This window comes from Phaseolus vulgaris, chromosome 3 (genome assembly GCF_000499845.2).
Source record: "Phaseolus vulgaris cultivar G19833 chromosome 3, P. vulgaris v2.0, whole genome shotgun sequence".
NCBI classification, from domain to species: domain Eukaryota; kingdom Viridiplantae; phylum Streptophyta; class Magnoliopsida; order Fabales; family Fabaceae; genus Phaseolus; species Phaseolus vulgaris.
The window spans coordinates 48,681,285-48,704,114 of NC_023757.2; the positions used below are offsets into that span (position 1 = coordinate 48,681,285).

The 22,830-nt window shown below is 34.4% G+C and overlaps 1 protein-coding gene and 1 long non-coding RNA gene across 2 annotated transcripts in view; both read left to right on the forward strand.

Annotated features, from left to right (window-relative positions):
- LOC137808352 (uncharacterized) overlaps window positions 1-20,254 on the forward strand; it is a 43,062-nt gene extending 22,808 nt beyond the window's left edge. The window contains 21 exon segments of the mRNA XM_068609423.1: window positions 1,161-1,577; window positions 1,652-1,929; window positions 2,039-2,124; window positions 2,213-2,299; window positions 2,411-2,672; window positions 2,751-3,158; window positions 3,271-3,367; window positions 7,614-7,933; window positions 8,497-8,613; window positions 8,751-8,918; window positions 9,192-9,314; window positions 9,652-9,741; window positions 9,832-9,938; window positions 10,010-10,158; window positions 12,268-12,350; window positions 12,442-12,540; window positions 12,653-12,775; window positions 18,605-18,688; window positions 19,152-19,295; window positions 19,730-19,928; window positions 19,931-20,254. Coding sequence (XP_068465524.1) covers window positions 1,161-1,577; window positions 1,652-1,929; window positions 2,039-2,124; window positions 2,213-2,299; window positions 2,411-2,672; window positions 2,751-3,158; window positions 3,271-3,367; window positions 7,614-7,933; window positions 8,497-8,613; window positions 8,751-8,918; window positions 9,192-9,314; window positions 9,652-9,741; window positions 9,832-9,938; window positions 10,010-10,158; window positions 12,268-12,350; window positions 12,442-12,540; window positions 12,653-12,775; window positions 18,605-18,688; window positions 19,152-19,295; window positions 19,730-19,928; window positions 19,931-19,971 — 3,482 coding nt within the window. The 3' untranslated portion in view covers window positions 19,972-20,254.
- Window positions 20,255-21,098: 844 nt separating this feature from the next.
- LOC137808353 (uncharacterized) lies at window positions 21,099-22,604 on the forward strand. Its single transcript, XR_011080695.1, has 2 exons — window positions 21,099-21,561; window positions 21,859-22,604. It is a non-coding gene; the product is annotated as an uncharacterized lncRNA (long non-coding RNA).
- Window positions 22,605-22,830: the final 226 nt, after the last annotated feature.

Sequence of the window (22,830 nt, forward strand, 5' to 3'; positions counted from 1 at the left end):
CCCTAGAGAGATCTTAAACAAGTGTTTTGGCTACAATTTGGCAGCATAACACTCATATATTTCCAAGCTTCCTTACATGTAATCTGGCCACTTATTTATAGTGTAGGGGGCTGAACATTTTGGAGCCAAACTTTGAAAGTTCAAAATAAAACTCTCTAATGTGGATTCGTGCTTTCCATGTGAATCTCACACCTTCTATGCCAAATCCTCTCCACTTCTAGGCTGCCATGTGGACGTTATATGCTCCATGCCAAGCTGAATTTTGTACCATATTATACCTAGACGTTCTAGAGTTACATTGGGCTCAAAGAAGCCCAATTGTAACCTTACTTAGACCTATTCTACTATTGACCCAAATACAAGCCCAAAAATCTATGCTACTTGATCCATTATTTAGGCCCAATTATTTACAAAAAAGAAATCCTATTCTAATTATTTACAACTAGATCAAGGCCTAAAAAATATAGAAGAGTTTCTCTTTGCCAGTCTCTATTGAATTTCACTCTTACCGAATTCTTCTGACCAATGCTCTAGTTGATGTTTGGATGGTTTGTATTTTTCCACTAGCTGTCATTGATGCGAGACTTAGGTTTTTCCTAATATCTAAACTTGAAAAATAAGTATACAAAGAAAAAGATCTAATTTATATTTGATTCTTTATAAACCAGTACAAAAGTATATGTAGAGAACTCTACCACCTTAGAGTAATGATCACAATAATTTATTGAATCCTTACAATATCTACTCATAACTCAACAAAATATTTCTTGATAACTCAACATCTAATTTTGGTGATTATGGATGTTGCTTACAGATCATACACGTAGACTAAATTTAGCCTAATGAAAACAAGAGAATATGAACTGTACAAATCAAGTGTGATAATTTTTTTTCTGTAATTATGGATATAAATCTCTTCTAATTATTGTAATTACACTACAAAACTGGCTCTTCTATAGTTGCTTCTCTAGATGCATCCACAAATGGGTTTAGTTGAATAGCATATTATGTCTTTGATCATTATTTGTATTATTATCTTTTTATTTTGTTCTGGATAAATGTGCTTTCCTGACAGACCTGTCATTATTAGTTTTTCTAAGAATTACTGGTATCATTTAAACTTTTTCCTGAAATGATGTAGTTTAATGATTATTTTTCAGGCAACTTCTTATTTTCATTTAGACCCAAAATAGCAGAGGAACTGGTTAATTCTGAAAGTTCTCTTTCTCTGGAATGGTCGGATTATATTAAAGGTGGAAAAGCTGTTCATTTATCAGGAATATTTAATAAATTGAACTACAGAATTCGCAAGGCATTATTTGAAAAATCAGTCAAGTGTTCCTTTAGCACATCACATTGCACCCTTAAGTCTGAGGGGGAGAGTGTTGCGAATATGCATTTTCTCATTCAAACAGTTGCTACGGAAATCCCTGTTGCACCTGAAAAGTCTGCTGCTGTGTTGAAAAAGGATAATCCAACAGTTTCATTGCTAGAAAAGAAAGAAATATATCTTCTTCCTACTGTACGGATGACCAATTTGTTGCATTCTGAGATAGATGTCATTCTAAGTGAAACAGGTATGGAAATGAAATCATTAAAAAATGTATTACTTTTAATTCTGTATTAATCTTTAATGTTAATTATGGTGAAGATCAGTCAAATCTGGTTGGATATGACAAAATTGGGAAGCGGGCAGTTATATCACGTGGTTCAACAGTTGACTTTTATGCCAATCCAGAAGTTATATACTTCACTGTGACTCTAACTTCTTCCAATTCAAGTTCCAAGCCAGTAAATAGTGGAGACTGTATGAAGAAGTTTCTGAAGCAGAACAATGATGTCCATCATCTGGATATAAATTTGGACTTTGACGGAGGAAAATTTTTCGCAACCTTGAGATTGTACCGTGGAATCAGGGGCGTACTGGAGGTTGTTCTGATAGCCTTTGCTTTCATTCTGTTGAATTTCTATCTAGTGAAGTCTACATATATTGATTCAGTTACTCTAGTTTCTTATGACTCCATCCAGCTGCTTGCAGGTTGTCATTTTTACATCCTATTCCATTAAGAATGATACAGACTTTCAAATTTTTGTTCTTGAAACTATAAGGTCTCCTTTATCCAGGTGATTCCCACCCTTTTTGACAGATTAACAGAAACATTAGTAGCATCTATATAAATTCTTGACATATTGTTTGGCTCTTCATGTACAGAATTGAATTCAAGAATTTAAATTACAGCATTCCATCAGAGCTAGGCCTATATTTACCTCCAAAGTCAACTAGTTCATGGTTCTTAAAGTAAGATGAGTTATTATTGTTCACTTAATGATTAAACAATGCCTACCTGGATTTGCCTATTTTATGATGTTCTTTATTTTTCCAGTGTCTTATTGTTCTCTTTGTTTCCAGATCTGAAAAAGTGCTTCTGAAATTGATGGAGGACCACACATCTGAGGCACTGCTTGACTTTGGTTCTTTATCAGGCCTTGCAGAATTAAGCTTTGAAAAAGAAGAGGGATCTGGGATTAAATCTGTAACAAAGCTTGGAATTTCTATAGGTCCTTCTTTAGGAGAAATTGGTGTGCCATCACAAATGGTGACTTTGGTTCCTCGGTATGTTATTTGCAATGAATCTGAAGAATGTATCAGTGTTCGCCAATGCTATTTTCAGGTATGCATTATGTATGTACATGTTTATATTTGCGCATGTATCTCTCTGTCTTCAGTAAGTGATTTAGCTGTCTTAAAGGATGAGGTTGCAGATGTTATCTCCATTAGAAGCAAACACCGAATGCCAATACAGCTGAAGGAAGGATTTAAAAAGACGAGAGAGTTCAGTATATTTGAGCATTTTATCAGAAAGCACAGAAGTTCCAGTGACAATACCTTGTTATATTTTCAAATTCAATTAAATGAGGCTGGATTGGGATGGTCTGGGCCAGTCTGCATAGCCTCTCTAGGACATTTTTTCCTGAAATTCAGAAAACAGACTAATGAAGTTACACTATCAGACAACAAAATGACACAATTTGCAGCTGTGCATGTGGTGGAAGAAGGTTCTACACTTGTTTCGAGGTTCTACAGGCCCCCAAATATGAGTCTTCCTTATCGAATTGAGAATTGTTTGCATAGTTTATCAATAACTTACTACCAAAAGGTGAAGAAGAATTCTGAATGTTTTATATTTTCTGATGGAAGAGGCCCACTCTTCCATCATTTTCACTTGATCATTTGCCTTTTTTCCATCACATCATCTGAGAAATTTCCAGGGTTTGTTGGAGCCAGAAGTTCTTGGACCTGCATGCAGTGCTGATTATGTATGGGATGATTTAACCCTTCCTCGAAGATTGGTTATCTGCATCAATGGTTGTCATTTGAACCTTGTTATAGACTCTTTAACCTATCAATTTTCGGTATAATTAATTTTGGGGTGGTCCTTATGATTGGAAACATTTAAATTTAATAATGCATTGTTAAAAAAACTCCAAACCCACAAAAACGGTTTTTCAAACTGCCTAAGATTTATAAGTTGTATGTAAGTCATGTCTATAGTAAAAGTAGGACTAAACCACCACAATTAAGGTTGTAATTAAGGAAACCTCTAAAGAGACTACAATTAAGACAACTTTCCAACACTTTTTTAAGGTGTACGCCTTCTAATTGAAATGTGGAAAATGTATGATTTAAGGTTTAGGGTTTAGGGATCAACATAGATCTATAATAGACTTTAATACCATATTCAAATTTAGACATAGGATGTAATTCAACTCCAAAAAACCGGTTTGCAACGTGAAGATTTTCTAAGCTCTATAAACTATCTATAAGTCATTGCAGGATTAAACTACCGCCTTAAGGTTGCAATTAAGGCAACTTTCAAAGAGGCTGCAAGCAAGTAAGGTGGGATAGGGGTAATTGCAATTAAGACGAGTTTCCAACATGACCTAAATTGTGATTATGTTTTGCTCTTTCATGAACAAAATATTCATCATGCCACTTAAAGTGAATGGTCAAATCTTAACTCTCTTGTTAGGAATTAGATAACACATGCTAGTTACAAACCACTTGTGTTTACCCCCTATGAAACTTTTGAGATAATTGGCTCATGGAAAACTACATAACTTTTATGGCTATGTAGTTTAGACTTTCATTTTTTTTTTCCTTTGCCAGAAGAATTGTTTGATATTATTCACAGAGGAGCAATTGTTCTTAAATAGAATACAAAGACTTAATAACGGAAAATACTAATTGATGATGGATATAATTTATCCCTGTAATTCAGGATCAATTCTCCTTTACAATAAATATAAAATATACTATCAACCTATTAATCCTCCTAATTATAGAATGTAATTAAATCCTAATTATGAAATTAAAGTTGTACAAGGTAATATTATCTGCAACATAAATCAAGGGATTCTAACACTCCCCCTCAAGTTTGTGAGTGGATGCCATCCATTTCCAACTTGCTAACAATAGACAGAAATGTAGCACCACTTAGCCCTTTTGTCAATACATTTGCAAGTTGATTTCCAGAGGATACAAATGTTGTACGTATTGTTCTAATATCCAGATTCTTGTTTATGAAGTGTTTTGTCTACTTCACCATGCTTAGTTCCATCATGTTGCACTTGATCATGCGCAATATTTATTGTTGTCTTGTTATCACAATACAATTTGAAGCTTCTCCAATCAAACTTTAGGTCTTTTAAAATTATCTTTAGCCATAGTATTTCACAAATCCCTAAAGCTATGACTCTAAATTGTGCCTTTGCACTTCATCCCGCTGCAACATTTTGTTTCTTGCTTCTCCTAGTTGTTGAGATTCTGGATGGTCTATGTAGATGGTCTTTTAAGCCCTTGGACAGTTTGATGAACTCTAAATGGTCTATCAGTCTTTATGTTTTGATGATAACAAAGACTCTTTGAATGACTTACGTGTATTTTGCAAGATCTAAACCATGTTTCTACAATTGCAGTGTTCTTTAGATGGTTTGATAGACGATTTGAGTGTCTACAACATAAGTGCACGTCTATATCATATATTCGTAAGATGGTCTAATAAGACTTGTTAAGTGCATAATAAAATTCTAAATAAGTTGCTTGGTTCTAACAATATGATTTGTACAGCTACTATAGAGTAGACTCTTCGACAGTCTACAAGTTTGTTCATGCTGGTCTGAGGAACATGTTTGTTAGAGATCTCACATTGAGTAGAGATAAGAACATTTCATAGTAAGTGTATGCAAACCTTACCTTATGAGCCATTTTTGTAAGTTTGAGTTAGACTTAAAGTCTACTTCTTAATATGGTATCTGAGCCATTTAGAGCCTATCCTAATGAAGTTTGTTAGACTTTTCAAGTCACCTGCTATCGAACCACCCTTAAATATATAGTCCCACGCACAAGTTAGAGGATCTCGGCGTGAGATGTTTGTGTTGGAGATCCCACATCGACTAGAGATAAAAATATTTCATAGTATATAAATAGGGATGACAAAACAGGGTGGGTCCGGTGGGACGGGTTCACCTTTTGAACCCGCCAACCTGTATTGGTCCAGTTAGTCCTTTTTTATTTTTGGCACTTTTGATGAGGGATCTCATGCTTTTGGAATAAAAATTTGTTGTTTTATATAGAACTTTATTTACATTAATTTTTTTTTTATATAATTTGATTCATTGAAGTATTGTTGATATTTACTTTATTTTGTAGGTATTAAATCTTTTTTATTAGAATATTAAAATTTGATTTAATTTTATTGTTCTTTTTTTGTATTTTTATTGTTCAAAAAGTGCTATCAATTATTTTAACCATGTAGATCTAAATAAAAAAAATTACAAAAATAGAATAAAAATTTAAAAACATTGAAAAGTGGCGGGACAGCCCGTCCTATGACTGGGCGAGTTACTATTTCCATCCCATACAACATTGGTGGATCAGCCTTCCCGCCTCGTTTTGGCAGGTCAAAACGGGTCAGGCTGACTTGCTTTGTCACCCTTATATATAAGTGGGTGCAAACTTCACCTTATGAGTTGATTTTGTAAGGTCGAGTTAGGCTTAAAGTCCACTTCTTAATAATGTTAAATGAGTAATTTATTAGATCTCATCTTTTGCAAGGTTCACATGGTCAAGATTGACCTCGATGGCAACATTAATTGTTGACTTGTCTTACATGACTAAAATTTACACTCAATTTTGGTCTTGCCAATGGAGAAAAAGTTTTCCCCTACCCAATATCATCTCTATTTTTCTCTTCCTTTCAATGGTTGTGAGACATGGGTTTTTTCTTTCGCTAGACCTTAAAGACCTCTTCATGCATTAAGAATGACAATAGGAAATTTGTAAGGAGCAATCGACGTTTCTTTGTTGGAGATTTCACATTGACTAGAAATAAGGACATTGCACAATATATAAATGGGTGCAAACCTCACCTTACAAGTCGACTTTGTAAGGTTGAGTTAGGCTTAAAGTCTACTTTCTAATATGGTATTAGAGTCATTTAGAGCCTATCCTAGCGAGAGCTTGTTGGGCTTATTAGGCCACCCTCTATCAGACCACCCTCTATCAGACCACCCACTATATAGTCTCACGCACGAGTTGGTAGCCTCAGCCTGAGGGGGTGTGTTGGAGATCCCACATCGACTAAAGATAAGGACATTTCATAGTATATAAGTGGGTGCAAACCTCACCTTATAAGCCGATTTTGTAAAGTTGTGTTAGACTTAAAGTCCATTTCCTAATAGGCTTTATTGGCTTGAAACAATCTTTTTTTACTTGGTATGGTTGTTTTAGCTTTGTTTTGCTTTGGTATGACTCTTTATGAAGCTGATTACTTAATTTCAAAAGATTCCTCAATTTTTTGTGTTCTATAGTGAATATCTATTTGCATTCCATTGTACTCTTCCTTTTTGACAACTCCATTGTTTGCCACATCTAACTTTTTCTAGACTTGATCTCTCCCAGAACAACTTTGCACTTTGGAATCTCGATACATGACAATTAAATTGAAATTTGGCAAGCTTTCCATGACACAAAATTTAAAAGGGGTTTTAGAAGTAACAATAAACAAATCCAGTGGGTTTTGGAATGAAAAATAGATTCAGATTCACTTTCTTTTAATTGTAAAATTTCAGTATAAGAATTATGTGGTGGGTCTTCTAATTCATAATGATAGAGAATCACAATTCTTTAGTCAACATATCTGCCCATTGGCTATTAAAGTGTCAAAGATTAGTGGTGTTTTCTTTTTATAGAACTTTCTCACAATGACACTCTATCTGTGTTTAGATTTTTCATGGATGATTTAGATGAAATGTGTGTTAAGAGTCCCACATCACCTACCTCATTTCTTGCGGTGCAGTCTGTATATTTGTTGGGCAACTTTGTTTAATACAATTAGTTTTAAATTGAAATCAGACATGATATCATAGCTATACAATGCAATTTTTCTAACAGCGTTGGTATGTGGTATTGTTAAGTTCTAAGATACAATCTTTAACAATATCATTGCATTGTTTTGTTGTATTATTAAGCCCTCTCTTGTTTTAGTCTGAAGTAGTAGTGGTATTGGAGAGATTAAGTAAAAATCTAATGGCATTGTTGATTTTTGTTGTAGATAGCCTTCAATTACAAGAGATTAAGTTGGATAAGGTGAGAGCATGGAAACCATTTTTTAAACTTGGGAAGCAAAGGGTATTGGCTCCCTGTTTGCTTTTAGACAGAAGATCAAGAGATCAGATGATGAGTTTCAGTCAGTATAATGGCTCGGAAATGGAAAAAGTAGGGTATGAAATATACGCAGAGGGACCAACTAGAGTTCTGCGAATTTGTGAGATCTCTAATAGTTTCAAGAGGGATACCATTCTTGATTTGCGTGCAAAAATTCAATTGAGAGTTTCTCAGATTGCAATTCACCTACTTGAACATGTAGAACAGGTATTCTTGCTTCTATTAGATGTTTTAATCTTCAACATCTATTACCTGTTGATTGTAGTTTAAATTTGATTGTAGTTGAAGTTGTACTTTCCATGTGTAATATTTATGTGTATTGTGTGAACGTAAAGATATAATTTAGTTTTGGAACAAAAGGCATATATTGCCACTTGAATGTTATTATGTTGTACTCAACGTTTAAAAGTATCTAGTTTGTACGGTCTTCGGTCCATCCATCCAAAGAGAGAAGTTCAAATCGAAAGTGGTATTTTGATGCATCATGCATCTATAATTATTTATTTTATATGGATAATATTGTAGTGGGTCAATTACAAACATTGATAAAAGTAGTGATTGTGAATTTTAGTATCGTGAAATATTTCCCTTGAAAAAGGGATTTCATTTTTCCTAATTTTCAATTTGTTGTCATATTCAATTCACAGTGAAAACACAGTTGTACATTATGCCTTTTTACCCCATAAGTTTTAAACTTCACCCTTTTTCTGAAACATTTGCTCTGTATCTAATTTTCTACTGATTTTGCTTAGCTGTTCTTTTTTTTGAAGGAGGAAGACAACAATGAGTACAAAGATTTTACTCCAATTGTAATTGTGAAGCTTGGGAATCTACACATGATTACTATTTCTAATAATAATCAAACCTATAATCAATTGAGTTTACAGGTAATGCCAATAAAATACTTACCCAAGTTCTTAACTAACTTGTACTATTTAATTCACCTTTTTTGTTCTTACCTAGTCTCAGGACATTATTTCGGCCAAAGAGTTTATTGATACTATCCTATTTAATATTGATCCAGTACATGAATTTGGAGCTTAAGTGGAATGGAGCTCCTTTTGCATCAATGCTTCGCAGACATCAACTAGATTACAATGACTCAAATGATAGTGTATTAAAGATTGTTTTTGTTGTACTTACATCATGTTCCAATGTTAAGCAATTTAGATACTCATCAATTTTTCTTCAGGTAAAGTCGAATGCTAGTTTTTTCTCCAATCCTCCCCCTTTCTGGAATTATTTTTTTTACTTTTAAGCTTTTTAAACTGTTAGAAGCCAAGAATATTCCATTTCAAGGAATAAATTCACTAACTCCCCCTTCCTTTTCTAGAATTATTTTTTTTACTCTTAAGCTTTTTAAATTGTTAGAAGCCAAGAATATTCCATTTCAAGGAATAAATTCACTAACTCCATGCGTGGACTGGTATTATTCTGATATGATTTGACTTATTGTTTTGTGTAGCCAATTGATTTGAATCTTGATGAGGAGACATTGATGAAAATGGTGTCATTTTGGAGAGCTTCTCTTAGTGACTCTGAGAGTCAAAGATTTTACTTTGACCATTTTGAAATCCATCCGATAAAGGTTTAGTTCTTCATTAGAGTTTATCTTTCCTTTAATTTGAGTTAAAAGAAATAGATGAAATGTATTTCTGAGATGTGTTTACAAATGTGATTACCATCTCAATTTATAGATTATTTACAACCTAATTAAGGAAAGAAATAATAGGTAATTAAAGGAAGAAAATAATAGGTAATCAAAGCTATGCAAATCAAATCAAATCACTAAAAGATATCAAATCTGTCCTAATAAATAGAGAATGAAATTTGCACTTAATTACGAAATAATTATCTCCTAATTATGCAACCATTTCAATGTTTTGGCTTAATTTATATTTTTGAATATATTTTGTATTTTGTAGATCATTGCCAACTTTATCCCTGGGGAATCACGTTCCAATTACAACTCAAAGCAGGAGGCTTTGAGATCCTTAATTCATAGTGTGATAAAGGTTGTCTAACATTTCTTTGCTGGCTTCTTTTTTCTTAAACATTGTATACTTGTGTAGTTAATCATACTAAATCCTTATTTGTCTCAACAGGTACCTCCCATAAAAAACATGATAGTAGAATTGAATGGGGTTCTAATAACCCATGCTTTGATAACAATACGTGAATTATTTATTAAATGTGCTCAACATTATTCATGGTAAGCCTATGACATACTTTCTTTTCAATTTCGTATCAAATTTGTTACTCAAAATTGAATGGTTTCTCCAGGTATGCAATGAGGGCCATATATATAGCTAAAGGAAGCACTTTGCTTCCCCCAGATTTTGTTTCTATTTTTGATGACTTGGCTTCATCATCTCTTGATGTATTCTTTGATCCATCTCGTGGATTGGCAAATCTTCCAGGACTCACCTTAGGTATATGATATGCTCTATTAGCTTCTTGTATGCTCCAATTATAAGAACGTAGAAATAGATTTTTAAGTTTTTAGTAAAGGATATTAGACACCAATATATTCTATGCTATGTTCTTCTTAAGCTGGTTGCTTCTCTTCTTCCCTTACTCTCTAAGCATACTATGATTTTGGTTGAGTTGATGATAATTGATCTACTTATGGTGAAGCTATATACCTAGGTCACAATTTGGTCTCTTGGTGGTCTAAGAATCAACAAGTGGTTATTCAGTAAAGTGTAAATCTAGGTTTAACCATTCATCACCAAGCGTCCTTACATACCTCTAAATTTTGGGATCATACCTTTGTTGCAAACAGTATACCTGATCAAGAATTACCATTTGCACTAGTCAACTTTGCCATTCCTTTCTAGCTCCTTTTCATAGAAGCACTAGATTATAACTTCTTACAAATTTTTGGTGCCTCTTCTTGTCCCTAATTACAGCCATACAACTAGCATAACTAACTTTTGCTCACGAGAGTGCTTATTTCTTGGCTACTGCACTACACACAAAGGATGTAAATGTGTTACACCCAGTACAAAATTGATCATATATTTTTAGAGAAGGCAATCATTGTACTGATAAACTTGCCTCTTTAGGTTTACTTAATAGATTGGAGTTTGTTTGATATAGTAGTTTGCCTTCCAGCATTTTTTTAGACTTCTTTCATAACAGGTTTAAACTCCCCATGTTTCACTTTGTTTAGTTTTTTGAGTTTCTTGTTTTTTCAACATAGGTTTTGGCCTAGTCCCCCTATGCTTGTTTCTACCTTTTTTCTGTTTTATGTTTTCTATCATGTGATGACATATGATTGTTGGAATCTGAGGTGTCAACCTAGCTGAGATGTCGGGTTTTATCGTGATATGTAACATGAGTTTTATTAAAAAAAATCTTCAATGAATTGTGCTACCCATACTCAACCTAACTTCCTCCTTTTGCCATTCCATGAATGCAACTTCCCTCATTCTCTATCTCATAAATCCCCTCCACAGTCCTAACAAATCATGAACCCTCTATCCAATGTTCCCACCCCCAAGTGTCTCATCTTTTCCATGTCCAGTAGATCAGTCCGGTCCTTCACCCTTTAATTTCAATATTCCACCAGAACAACCCACATCTCCCTGTCCCTAAAACACCTATCCCATTCTTCTCCTCATCCACGTGGAACCAAAGACTGTCAAACCAGCCTTAGAATACTCCAACTAGCTTGATGCCATGAAATCTGAATACACTACTACTCTTCAATTTAATAACACTTGGACTCTTGTTATTCTTTCTTTTAAACAGGACGGACACCCATTGGTTGCAAATGGGTTTTATGTGTAAAAGAAAATGTTGATGGTTCTTTGAATAAATATAAGACATGGCTCATTGTAAACGGCTTTAGTCAACAATATGGCTTTGGTTTCGCCTAGACATTCTCTCCTATTATAAAATCTGTCACTATTCGGATTATACTCACTGCTTTTACTCATGGTTCGTCTTTGCAGCAATTAATGTCAATAATTAAATCCCTTCTTTTGTCCACTGCAATCCAGAAAATTTCTGGTTCAGTGGAGTAGACAAAAGCTCTGAAACAGAGAAGATCGTGAACCTATATAATCTTAGGTGTAATTTTGACTGCCATGACTGTAGTTCACACACGTGCCCTTGAGAAATTATCTGACAGCTGTCCTTAGCTTAGGCAGTTAGTTCAGGTGTAACCCGTTGCAGTGATATATTATTTACGTCTATACTCTTGCTAGTTAATGCGACCAATTTCTTCTTTTTACCAAATTACATTTCTAAATCTTTTCTCTGAACCACTAATATTCATGGTCAAGGAATAGTTGCAAAAAGGCTTATTTGAGATGACTCAAGGACTGGAAGGGTTACCTTTGCTTTCAGCAATGATAAAAAATGGCCTATTCTAAACTCATGCTTATTTTCAACACTTATTTATTTCTCAATTAATTTTTTTATAATTCATGCAGACTGATGTTGTGTCTACTGTTTTGAATTACATTACAACAAGTATTCCAACTTTTCTCCTTATAATTTGTATTTTTCTCTTTGGTTTTTTTATTTACCAGGTACTTTTAAAATTTTAAGCAAATGTATCAAAGGTAAAGGTTTTTCAGGGACAAAACGGTACTTTGGTGATTTAGGGAAAACTGTAAGTTCTTAGATCTTTGTTGTCAATTTTTCACTAAATTACAAATGTAACTAAGGTGTATCAGCATTTTAATCAATTCACAACTACTCAGCAGTTGAGATCAGCAGGCTCCAATATAGCTTTTGCAGCTGTAGCTGAAATAACAGACTCTGTTCTGAAAGGTGCAGAGGCAAACGGTTTCAATGGATTGGTAAAGAATTGCCACTTGTTTGTTAATTTGGTTACTATCACTTTAGCAGGGACTAATTCTCCATTGAATTTTGATGAGTTTAATACTTCATTTTTGACATTTAATTTTCAAGATGAGTGGCTTTCACCAAGGAATTCTAAAATTGGCTATGGAGCCATCAGTTTTGGGAACTGCATTGATGGAAGGTGGTCCAGATAGAAAAATACTGCTTGACCGAAGTCCAGGAGTTGACGAGGTGTTAAGTATTATCTTGTTGCACCTGCAGTGTTTGAATATTAATATGACTGAGTTGAAAATCTCTATTTTATTCTCTTGGGTTGTATGTTCATTTCAAGGAATCGGTATTTCTTAATTCCTTTGTTTTAAAACAAAATTGTTTCAAACTTTAGAAAGAATGTATGCATATTTTTAGAAAATCACCTTACTTGTGGTGATTCTTAACTTGCTTTAGTCGCAGTCTTTTCAGGAGTTGCATTAATTAGTCTCAACTGTGGTGAATTAATCCTGACATGAGTGGAGTTATGGTTACATAGAACTTCTAAAACATGGATAATCCTCACTTTACAAATCAGTTTGAGGTTGGGTTAGATCTTAAGTCTAAATTTTAAGATGGTATTAAAGCCTAGCTTAAATACTTGTTGAGCCACCACTTGCATTTTTCATGCTCTAGGCTACTCACCCTAGGCATGAGGAGGTGATGTGAGTTGATTTTAGATGATTCCATTTTAGATATGACACTTTACTTAGGATTGAGATTTTATCAATTATATGGTGAGAACCCAAAGAAAATCCCCACTGGACACAAACTTAACAAAGTGGTTAAGTAAGTGTGAAGGTTCACTTCTAGAGGGCAAAGGAAAAATACAAGTATTTCGTGATTGATGATGAAGGGTAGAAATTTAATGAACATTAAAGGAAACATAAAATCATGGTAGAAACCGAATTGACAATGGAAGAAAATAAGAACATAAGAACACAAAGATAAATTGGAGTAATGGAAAAAATGGAAGAGACGAAGGAAGCAAATGCTTATGTGATGGATTGAGAATGGATCACGCCACTTGGAGTGTGGTTTTCCTCCAAGATAAGTGTTGAAGGTCGCCACTTGAGAGCTCTCAAATCACTCAAGATGAGACCTAATGCTAAGAGGAAACAAGCCTCACAAACACCTCACACAAATTCTGCGGAGTAACTTTTCTATTCAAATTCAACATGTAAAATACATGGAGTAAGGCACCCTATTTATAGGAATGGGTGCCTTGGAAAACAAGATGAGCAGGGATAGGATGGTAAATGTGTGAGGGGCTGCCTTTAGGGTTTGACTAAGTAAAAAATGCACCCTAGGCTTAAAGTTCTAGAAACTAGGTCAACTTTCCTTCCTAAAGGGCTAAAAACAAGCTAAAATGATAATTACACCCCCTATTATGCTAAAGACACCTTATTCTAGCTTATCTTGCTATTTGGACCCCTAAAGTGAGCCCAAATTATTTACAACATGTTTTATTTTTAAGAGTACCAGAAGAAAGAACATTTGATGTTCTGGTCTTTGCCCATTTCTTCTTCTAGTGAGGTCTGCTAGATCCTTGGTGGGGTCTTCATTTGAAAGTTGAGATGACTTCTCATAGTGTGAATGGTCATGTGAGTCCTTGGTCATCTCCTTGTTGGCTTGGATTGTATCAGGAGGAGAGTTGGAAAGTCACTGTGCCATCACCCTTAGTTTGCCTTAATCGCAGTCTCAAGGGTGGTGGTTTAGTTCCAGATAAAGATATTATTGGATTGATTAAACATATGACACAGGTAAGGGAGCTAAGAAAATAGAAATTTGTGGTTACAATAATTCAATGAAAAAGGACTGAATATTATTTCTGAATAAATGAAACTACACACATCATTAGATTTTAGACTAAACCAAATAATTACTTCCCTAAAATATATTTTTCCGGTAACTATTACGTGTAATAGACATAGCCCATACTTTTTGTATGTTTCTTATCTATAAATACATAACCCTATGTGTTCATCACAAGGGATTAATCCTATACCTCTTTTTTACTTTATTTCACATGGTATCTAGAGCTAGGCTAAAATCCTTGACTTCATGGTGAACTCATTGTTCAACAGTGATTTCTTTTATGTTGCTGCTGCCTCATGTGCCTCTCCATGTTGTGTCATCGCCACCGCTTTCCACCACATTTGATGGTGCATCTACACCCTATTTCTGTGGTGGTTACCAACATTGGGATCACCTCGTCGTCCTTGTTTTAGATATGCTTTTCATCCTTATTAAGAAGTGGACTTTAAGCCTAACTCAACCCCATAAAACCGGCTCATGAGGTGAGATTTGCACCCACTTATATACAATGAAATGTCCTCATCTTTGGTCGATGTGGGATCTCCAACACACCCCCCTCATGCCAAGAGTGACAGCTTGTGCGTGGGATAACATATTATGGGTGGTCCGATAACGGGTGGCACAATACGCCCAACAAACACTCGCTAGGATATGATCGAAAATGGCTCTGATACCAAGTTGAAAGAAATAGGTGGAAATATATTTCTGAGATATTTTACAAATGTGATTACAATCTCAATTATAGACGGTTTTACAACCTAATTAAGGAAAGAAATAGTAGGTAATGAAAGTAAAAAATAATGGGTGTTTAAAGCTGTACAAATCAAATCACTAAAAAATCTGTCTTAATAAATATAGAATGGAATTTGCACTTAATTATAACATAATTCTCCTAATTATGCAACAATCCTGATCATAGTTCATTTGATTTTTTAAGGTTTTTCACTCTCCTCTTCATCTATGCCACTATGCCTGATCCGTCTATCTATACTAATTATCTACACCTATGTATTGACAAATTAGATGGAACTAATTATGATACTTGGATATTAGATATTAAACTATGGCTTAAGAGTCAAAGTTATGTTTACCCAAAGTGTGGACACTATTGCTGCAAATTAGGTTTCCTTGCTTAAAAATTAGTGCTCAATTATGCATTGTTCTCAAGTTTATTATTCACTCATCTTTAAAACAAATATTTTGTGCTTATGAAACATGTTCAAAAATTTGGGACCAGGTCAAATTATTTTACACCAATGATACTCAATGTCTTTATGGTGTTTGTCAAAATCTCCTCAATATTGTTGCCCCCAAATGTCTTAATGGTACAATGGTTGAATATCTAGGTAAAGTTCACGCTCTTCTTTACGACTTCAATGAGTTATTGTCTCCTGCCTCCAATCCTTCTCAAGAGCTCAAGCAAAGGTCAAAGTTATTCATGTTCTTGGCTTTACATGGACTTCTTAATGATTATTCACATGTCTGTGATTAAATTGTGATCCCTGTGCCTAATTTTACTTCCACTTCTTTCACCCTTTTGCTTGTGCTAGGTAAGCCAATCACTAATATACTTGCTTTTGCTAGTGACTCTTCCGCTTTGGTATCTCAGTGTGATGATTGTACTTGCCCTCAGAAGTCGTGTAAAGGGCATCACAAGTGTGAACATTGGGGCAAGCTAGGCCACAAAATCGACAAGTGTTATGCCTTAGATGTCGTCCTCCTGGGTCTGTTGCAGTTGTCCAAACTATTCCTTTGCAACCGTCTACTTTGGACCTTCATCTAACTACCTCGAGACAACCTGATATTTTTAATAAATTTCTCAAATGGTATGAGGATCATCAGAACTCTAGTTCCATTGCTTCTGTTGCACACACATGTACATCTTTTATTGTTCTCACTCACTCCACCAATCATCTATCATCACATGAAACATAACATAAAAGAGAAAAGAAAAAGAATACAAAAAATCGGGGGACCAAACCAAAACCCATATTAAGAAAAGGAACACAATCTAAATACAGAATAGAGGAAATTGGTATTTCAATTTGTTATGGAAAAAATTCAAACTAAGACAAGGAGGCATAACAGAGTACAAAAAAGTCAAACTTATTATCAACACCCAAATGTGCCAATTTATCAGCACAATTATTTCCTTTCCAAAAAATGAGGAACTTTGAAATCCATGCAAACACATAGCTACATACATCTTCTCCACCTCCTTCTAAGAGTTCAAGGAACTACTTTGGCAGAAGAAAAAGCTTAATAGAGCAAAGTAGAATCACTCTCCAACCAAAGCTTTCTGAACCCAACCCTCCGAGCATGTTCAATGGCAAGAATAGCCCCCGTGACCTCAACATACAAGACATTCTAATTTTCCAAAAAAGCAAAAAAACTCTAATATATTCCCCGTGTCTCTCTCTGAAGATACCCGCACAAGCAGCAGGGCCTGGAGATCCCCGAGTTGCACCTTCAGTGTCCACTTTAGTCCAACTCACATCACGGAAGTCCCAATACACTTGCACATGAACAGAGACCATACCAAGTCTGGTGCTAATGTCAAAAAACAAGACGAAAAAGTCATCCATATGATTAGACGTACATTTTTTAGACATATTACCTGAAATCTGAATGTAGTCCTTAACCATGTTAATGGCAGAGACTATACTGATGCGCTGATGAAATCTAAAATGATTTCTCATCCTCCATATAGGTGATAGCAACAAGCTTAATGTGCTTAATAATAGGGTTATCGGGAGAATTAAATAAAATCAGGAAAGGAATTCGGAAGTAAGGACCAAATAAAATAAACAGAAGGAGAATTAAAAAAACAGATGGCCAATACCCTCTTCTTGCTCCCTGCACAGAGAGCACATAGAACATAAAACAACACCTCTTTTCTGAAACTCATTATTAGTAGGAAGCCTATTATGATGACTTTTCAAAGCACTAGAGATTTAGCAGGAGGAATGGGACTAAACCAAATTAACTTCCCCAGTCAAAAAAAAGAGAAAAGGAGATAAAGGATCTCCCTGTCTAACAACACCCTAGCTGCAAGAAAAATACCCAACCAAATTGCCATTGATTCTTATAAAAAGAAAAGCAGATTTAGGAATGGTATGAATCTATTTGATAAAGATAAATCCAAACTGTTGTAGAACCTGCAGCAAAAAACTTCAGCTAAAAGTGTCAAAAGCTTTGGAAATATTGTAATAATAGCAACATTACCACCCTTGACTTTTTTTCGAGATCATATTAATGGTTTCAGAAGCAATACAAATACAGTCTTTAATATTCCGTCCTTTGATGAAACCATTTTGATAGTGGGAGATGATCGTACTACAAACACCAACATGTCTGTCAGCAAGGATTTTATAAATTACTTTAAATTTGAAATTAGCAACAGCAATAGGTCTGAAATCCTTTATAGAATCAGCCCCTTGAACCCTGGAAATAAGTGTAACAGTATTGGAATTTATGCCAAGAAGGATCCAACTTTGAATAAAGAATTGCTTAACAGCAGCACAAACATCAACATCAATAATATCTCAATAACCCTGAAAAAAAGAACCCCCAAAACCATCCGGACTAGGAGCACCATCCATGTTAAGGCTAAAAACAGCTTGCTTAATTTCACCATTATCCTGAACTTTAGTCAAGAGCATATTCTCAGCTTGATTAGAATGTCTTATCCTTATTGGATCTTTTATCTAATTCTTTGCGATCTTATCTTTAGGAAGTTATTTGTTCTTTGGGATTAAGAGTCTAGAATTAGTATTAATAAGGGTCTGGGCTTTATGTTTTACATCTCATTGTAATACATCACATCATTTCGTGTGATCTGCCCCTAGTTTTTGTCCCAGAGCTCTGATCTTTTATTTGTTAAAAATATAAATGAGAGTGCTATGGCATCACTGCATTGTTTGTCATCCTAACTATGTTAGCACCACAAACAAGATCAATCAGATGCAGCACCTCAAAATGTCATAAAAGAAAGAAGAAAAAACAAAAAATAGTGGGGGACCAAACTAGCGCTCAGATCTTAATGGATGCAATCTTTATAGCATATATCTGTTAAATCCTTCCTTCTTAATAGCATACATTTGTCAAATTCTTCCATCTTTAACAAAAATATTTATATTTCAGTTCTTCCATCTTTATTTTTGAAAATCTTGATTTGGCTATTAGTTGCTAATTAGATGTGGTCTGGTGCAGTTATACATTGAAGGATATATCCAAGCCATGCTGGATACAGTTTATAGACAAGAATACCTTAGAGTCAGAGTTATTGACAATCAGGTAATAAATTGCACATACATCTTTCGAGCTTGACTATATCTAGAAAATTTGCACTGCACAACTTAGCACGTACTTTCGAATGAAATTTTAATAAAGAACCTTACTTTGAGATTGTTGTTCAAAACTATGCATGCGTGTCATGCAATGAAGTGATTGATTTGATTTTAATACTTGAGAGGATGTAAACTTGAAAATCATTAAACAAATATCTTAAACACACATGAAGGACATCTTATTAGGTAGTGTCGATTCTGATCTGCTGCATAGTGATTGAGCTGCCTTTGTGCATTGTCGCTATCGAATTTTGTTTTGATTCTTCTTTGTAATTTTCAGTTAGTAGAGTTTTCTGGGGATGACCTTTATCTTTATAATTATTTGCTTTCAGAATGAATTTTTTTTCTATACATAAAATATTAACCTTTGCCCTTTACTGTGGTTATGATGGATTCATATACCTGTTTAGGTTTTCCTGAAAAACCTACCTCCAAATCATTCTCTTATCAATGAGATAACAGATCGTGTTAAGGAGTTTCTTGTGAGCAAGGCATTACTTAAAGGAGATCCGTCAACCACATCCCGCCCTCTAAGACGTTTACGCGGAGAAAGTGTATGTTCTATTCTAGGGAGCATTTCTTATTTATCCTACTATTTCATCTTTTTCTTCTCTTTGGTATTTCCATCTTCCTAGTGATTATATTTTGTCAACAGCAATAAGTTTCAATGATTATAATGATGACCCGCCTATGTTTTCTACTTTCATTTAAAGTATCCCGGTCCTTTTTACACGGGAATTATGGGTTTACATTCGAATGATCTCGTGCTAAATAGTTTCCCAAACTACTTCTCTGCATGCCTTGAATGCACTAGTTTAGTTTGGAATCGCCTCTATTATCATATATGTTACCAGTGTAAGTTTATTTAACATTGACTTGTTTCTGAAAGGGAAACCTGCATACTTAATATACAATCACTAATGGCATAATTGGGTAATAGTTTTTCTACTTACATGTAAAGTTGTTGATTCGGGATTATTTGTGTCAGGAATGGAGAATAGGACCCACAGTCTTGACATTGTGCGAACATCTTTTTGTAAGCTTTGCAATACGCATACTGCGAAGGCGAGCTAACAAGTTTATATTCAGCATAGACTGGGGAAAGAAGTCCAAGGTTGGCAGTGATGCAGATGTGCCAGCGAACTCTAGTAAAAAGGTGCAGAAAGGGAGTTTCATTCGAAAATGGGGCATCGGCAAATTTGTCTTGTCTGGCTTGTTGGCATATATTGATGGACGTCTATGTCGTGGCATTCCCAATCCTGTAGCTCGGAGAGTAGTTAGTGGTTTTCTATTGAGTTATATTGATCAAAATGATGATCAATAACTTTTACTATCGTCAAAAAGGATATCAACTCAAATCTAACCTGCTTGCTTTACTTCACGTTCAAAACCTATCTGTCACTCAAGTAAATATCAAGAATATGTCTTTAGAATAATAGTGAATACTAGATTATTATTATTATTATTATTATTATTATTGAATTCTAATTTCAAAGTTGATTGGATAAGTTTACTGAAAGTGACTTTAAATGATAATTTTGTTTAAAATAAAGTTGAAAAGGAAAATAAATAGTTATTGATACATAATCATGTTATAGATTTAATACAAGAAAACTTCTTTTTTTTTAAAATGCTTTATTTTACAAGTGACTTTTTTCTAAAAAAACACCTTAAATCTTAAAATTTCAAAAATTTTGTTATAGTTATGTAAATTGTTTAGTGATGTAGTAAAATAAAGATTTACATTAGTAGAGATGTCTAAACCTTGTAATTATTTTAAAAATTGGATTGGAACTCGGAAACAATTAAATTGAGTTATGTTTTAAATCGAATGTGCACCTAACCTTGTTATGTTGGTTATGTTATTAAAGGGACTTCAAATTTGAATTAATTGTTAAAGTTTAGTGTTGAGACAATATGTTTAGAGTAATTATTTGTCTTAGCATACAAAGTATTCAAGACCTTAATTGGATGTCTATTTTTTTTATAAGCAAATTTAAAAATAAGTCCATCCAAGAATTAAGTCTTTGTCTTCAAAGTAACTCCTAATATTAATGTTACTAAGTTGTAACAAAATGATTGTGATAGGATTGGAAGCAAATACTGTATATATAATATAAAATGGGTTGTCAAATAATTTTTTATTTTATTTTAAAGAGTGTTAAAGTATTTTTTTAAAATATCTATAAAATAAGTAAATGTTTATTTACTGGAGATGGATCCTGGGGCATGTATATCTATCCACAATTTTTAATGGGATGGGGTAAGTTAAAACGTGGAGTGTTACATTGACAAGGACAATAGTGTGTACTATGAAGATCTTACCCATTATTATCCTTAAATTACACGGTAAAGTTAGATTCTGAATTTCATTAGTGGATTTCTGTCCTTCTTGTTTCTTGGTTTTGATACTTTCTTGTCTTTTCATTTTGTTGCTGTTGTGTTGATGATTACTACTGAGTTAGAAGGGTAACATGTTAGTGTTAATGGTGACCTCTTCCTTGTCACGTTTTGATATGGCCTTTTCTTTAAAGTTGGCAACCTTGATCTGAAGATCGATTTGCATGATTACTTGATTTTGGCTTTTGAGTTGCCATCGGAATTGCATTCACAGGAAAACATTGATGTTCACATATAAGAAGCAGTTCAAATTTCCAAGTTCTTAACGAGGAAGAAGTATTTGAAATCTACTATGAAGGTCATTCCTACGAAGTGTTTTGTAGCTAATTGCTTGCGCTGGTGTTCATGTGCAAATTAAGAAAAGCAGAAAGAGACGGGAAGAGAATAGCCCTTCTTTTACTTCAAAACACCTTATCCAAGGTACTTCTATCATTCTATTCCATCCTATCTCAACGTTTTTTTTCTCTTTTTTACAACTACTAGTGTGTTAACCCTCTCTTTATTCTGGAAAACTGCTCAAATTGGAGGGTATGCTTATCTTTGCTACAAATTTTCTCATTTACAGAGACACCAAGAGAAATAATTTAAAAAAAAAAAATCAAAATGTATTCATTTTGTGCCGCCTCACACTGTTTAAATAATGAAATTGTAGCATTTGATAAAGAAATATACAAATTTTTTCTGCTCCAAACCCAATGCATGTTGTCGGTTTTGCAGCAAATGCAAATATCTCTTCACCGTAAATAGCCACGTAAGGAAACCAAAATGTGGAATCCTTATACGTTTGACACCACTCTCTTAAACATAGGGAACTAAATCTTGAAGGTGGCAATTCTTTTGCCACGCGCTCTTCGCCTCTATAACCCCTGTTTTGGCAAAACCACTGGCTCAAAGAAATTGAAACTGAAACCACTTCCCCCTGTGTCACTATAAATGTAAACCTCACTTCTCATGAATCCACTCCTCTGGGTTGTGATTCTCAAGATAGATAGATATAGAGAGAGAAATGGCTTTCAGTATTTCCATATCTCAATCAGGTTTCCCAGAGAGAGAAAAGGAGAATCTGGATAAGTTAGGGGAGAAGGAATGTGCAACAGAGGTTGCGGTATCGAGCCAGCTCCAGTTGAAGTCTTCAAAAGCATGTTCTGAAAGAATGGACAAACATGCTGTCCTTCGACGCTTACGGCAACGCAGGTCCTACCACAGAGCCAAAAGCGCTTCGGAGGCTCAGATAGTCACCACAGAAGCCGACGCCGCCACTGCGCTTGAACAGAAGTGGCTTCATCTGGCTGACTCTTTCTCCTCTCCGTAACTGCAAACACCATCAGCTATCCACATCATTAATATTAAGTCACCTTTGGAATACCACCTTCAATTCTTATCTGTAAGATATATTATGTATTATATGTGGTGATTAAAGATCTGTAATATATATTATGTATTATATGTGGTGATTAAAGTAATTGGTCGCATTCATCCTAACAATTTCCCTCAAATCTTATGCGCTATCCACTTCACTTGCAATCAATTCTGCCCGTTATATTGAGCTTCTGATGAACCTCTTAAAAGAGTAGAAGCACCAATGTTCACTAAAAAGTGAGCCTCTCTTATAGAAATTCTTCATAATAATGATAAGAACTTCACTTATCAACATGTATAAATGCTGAATAGAAAGTTCATGTTGTTTGG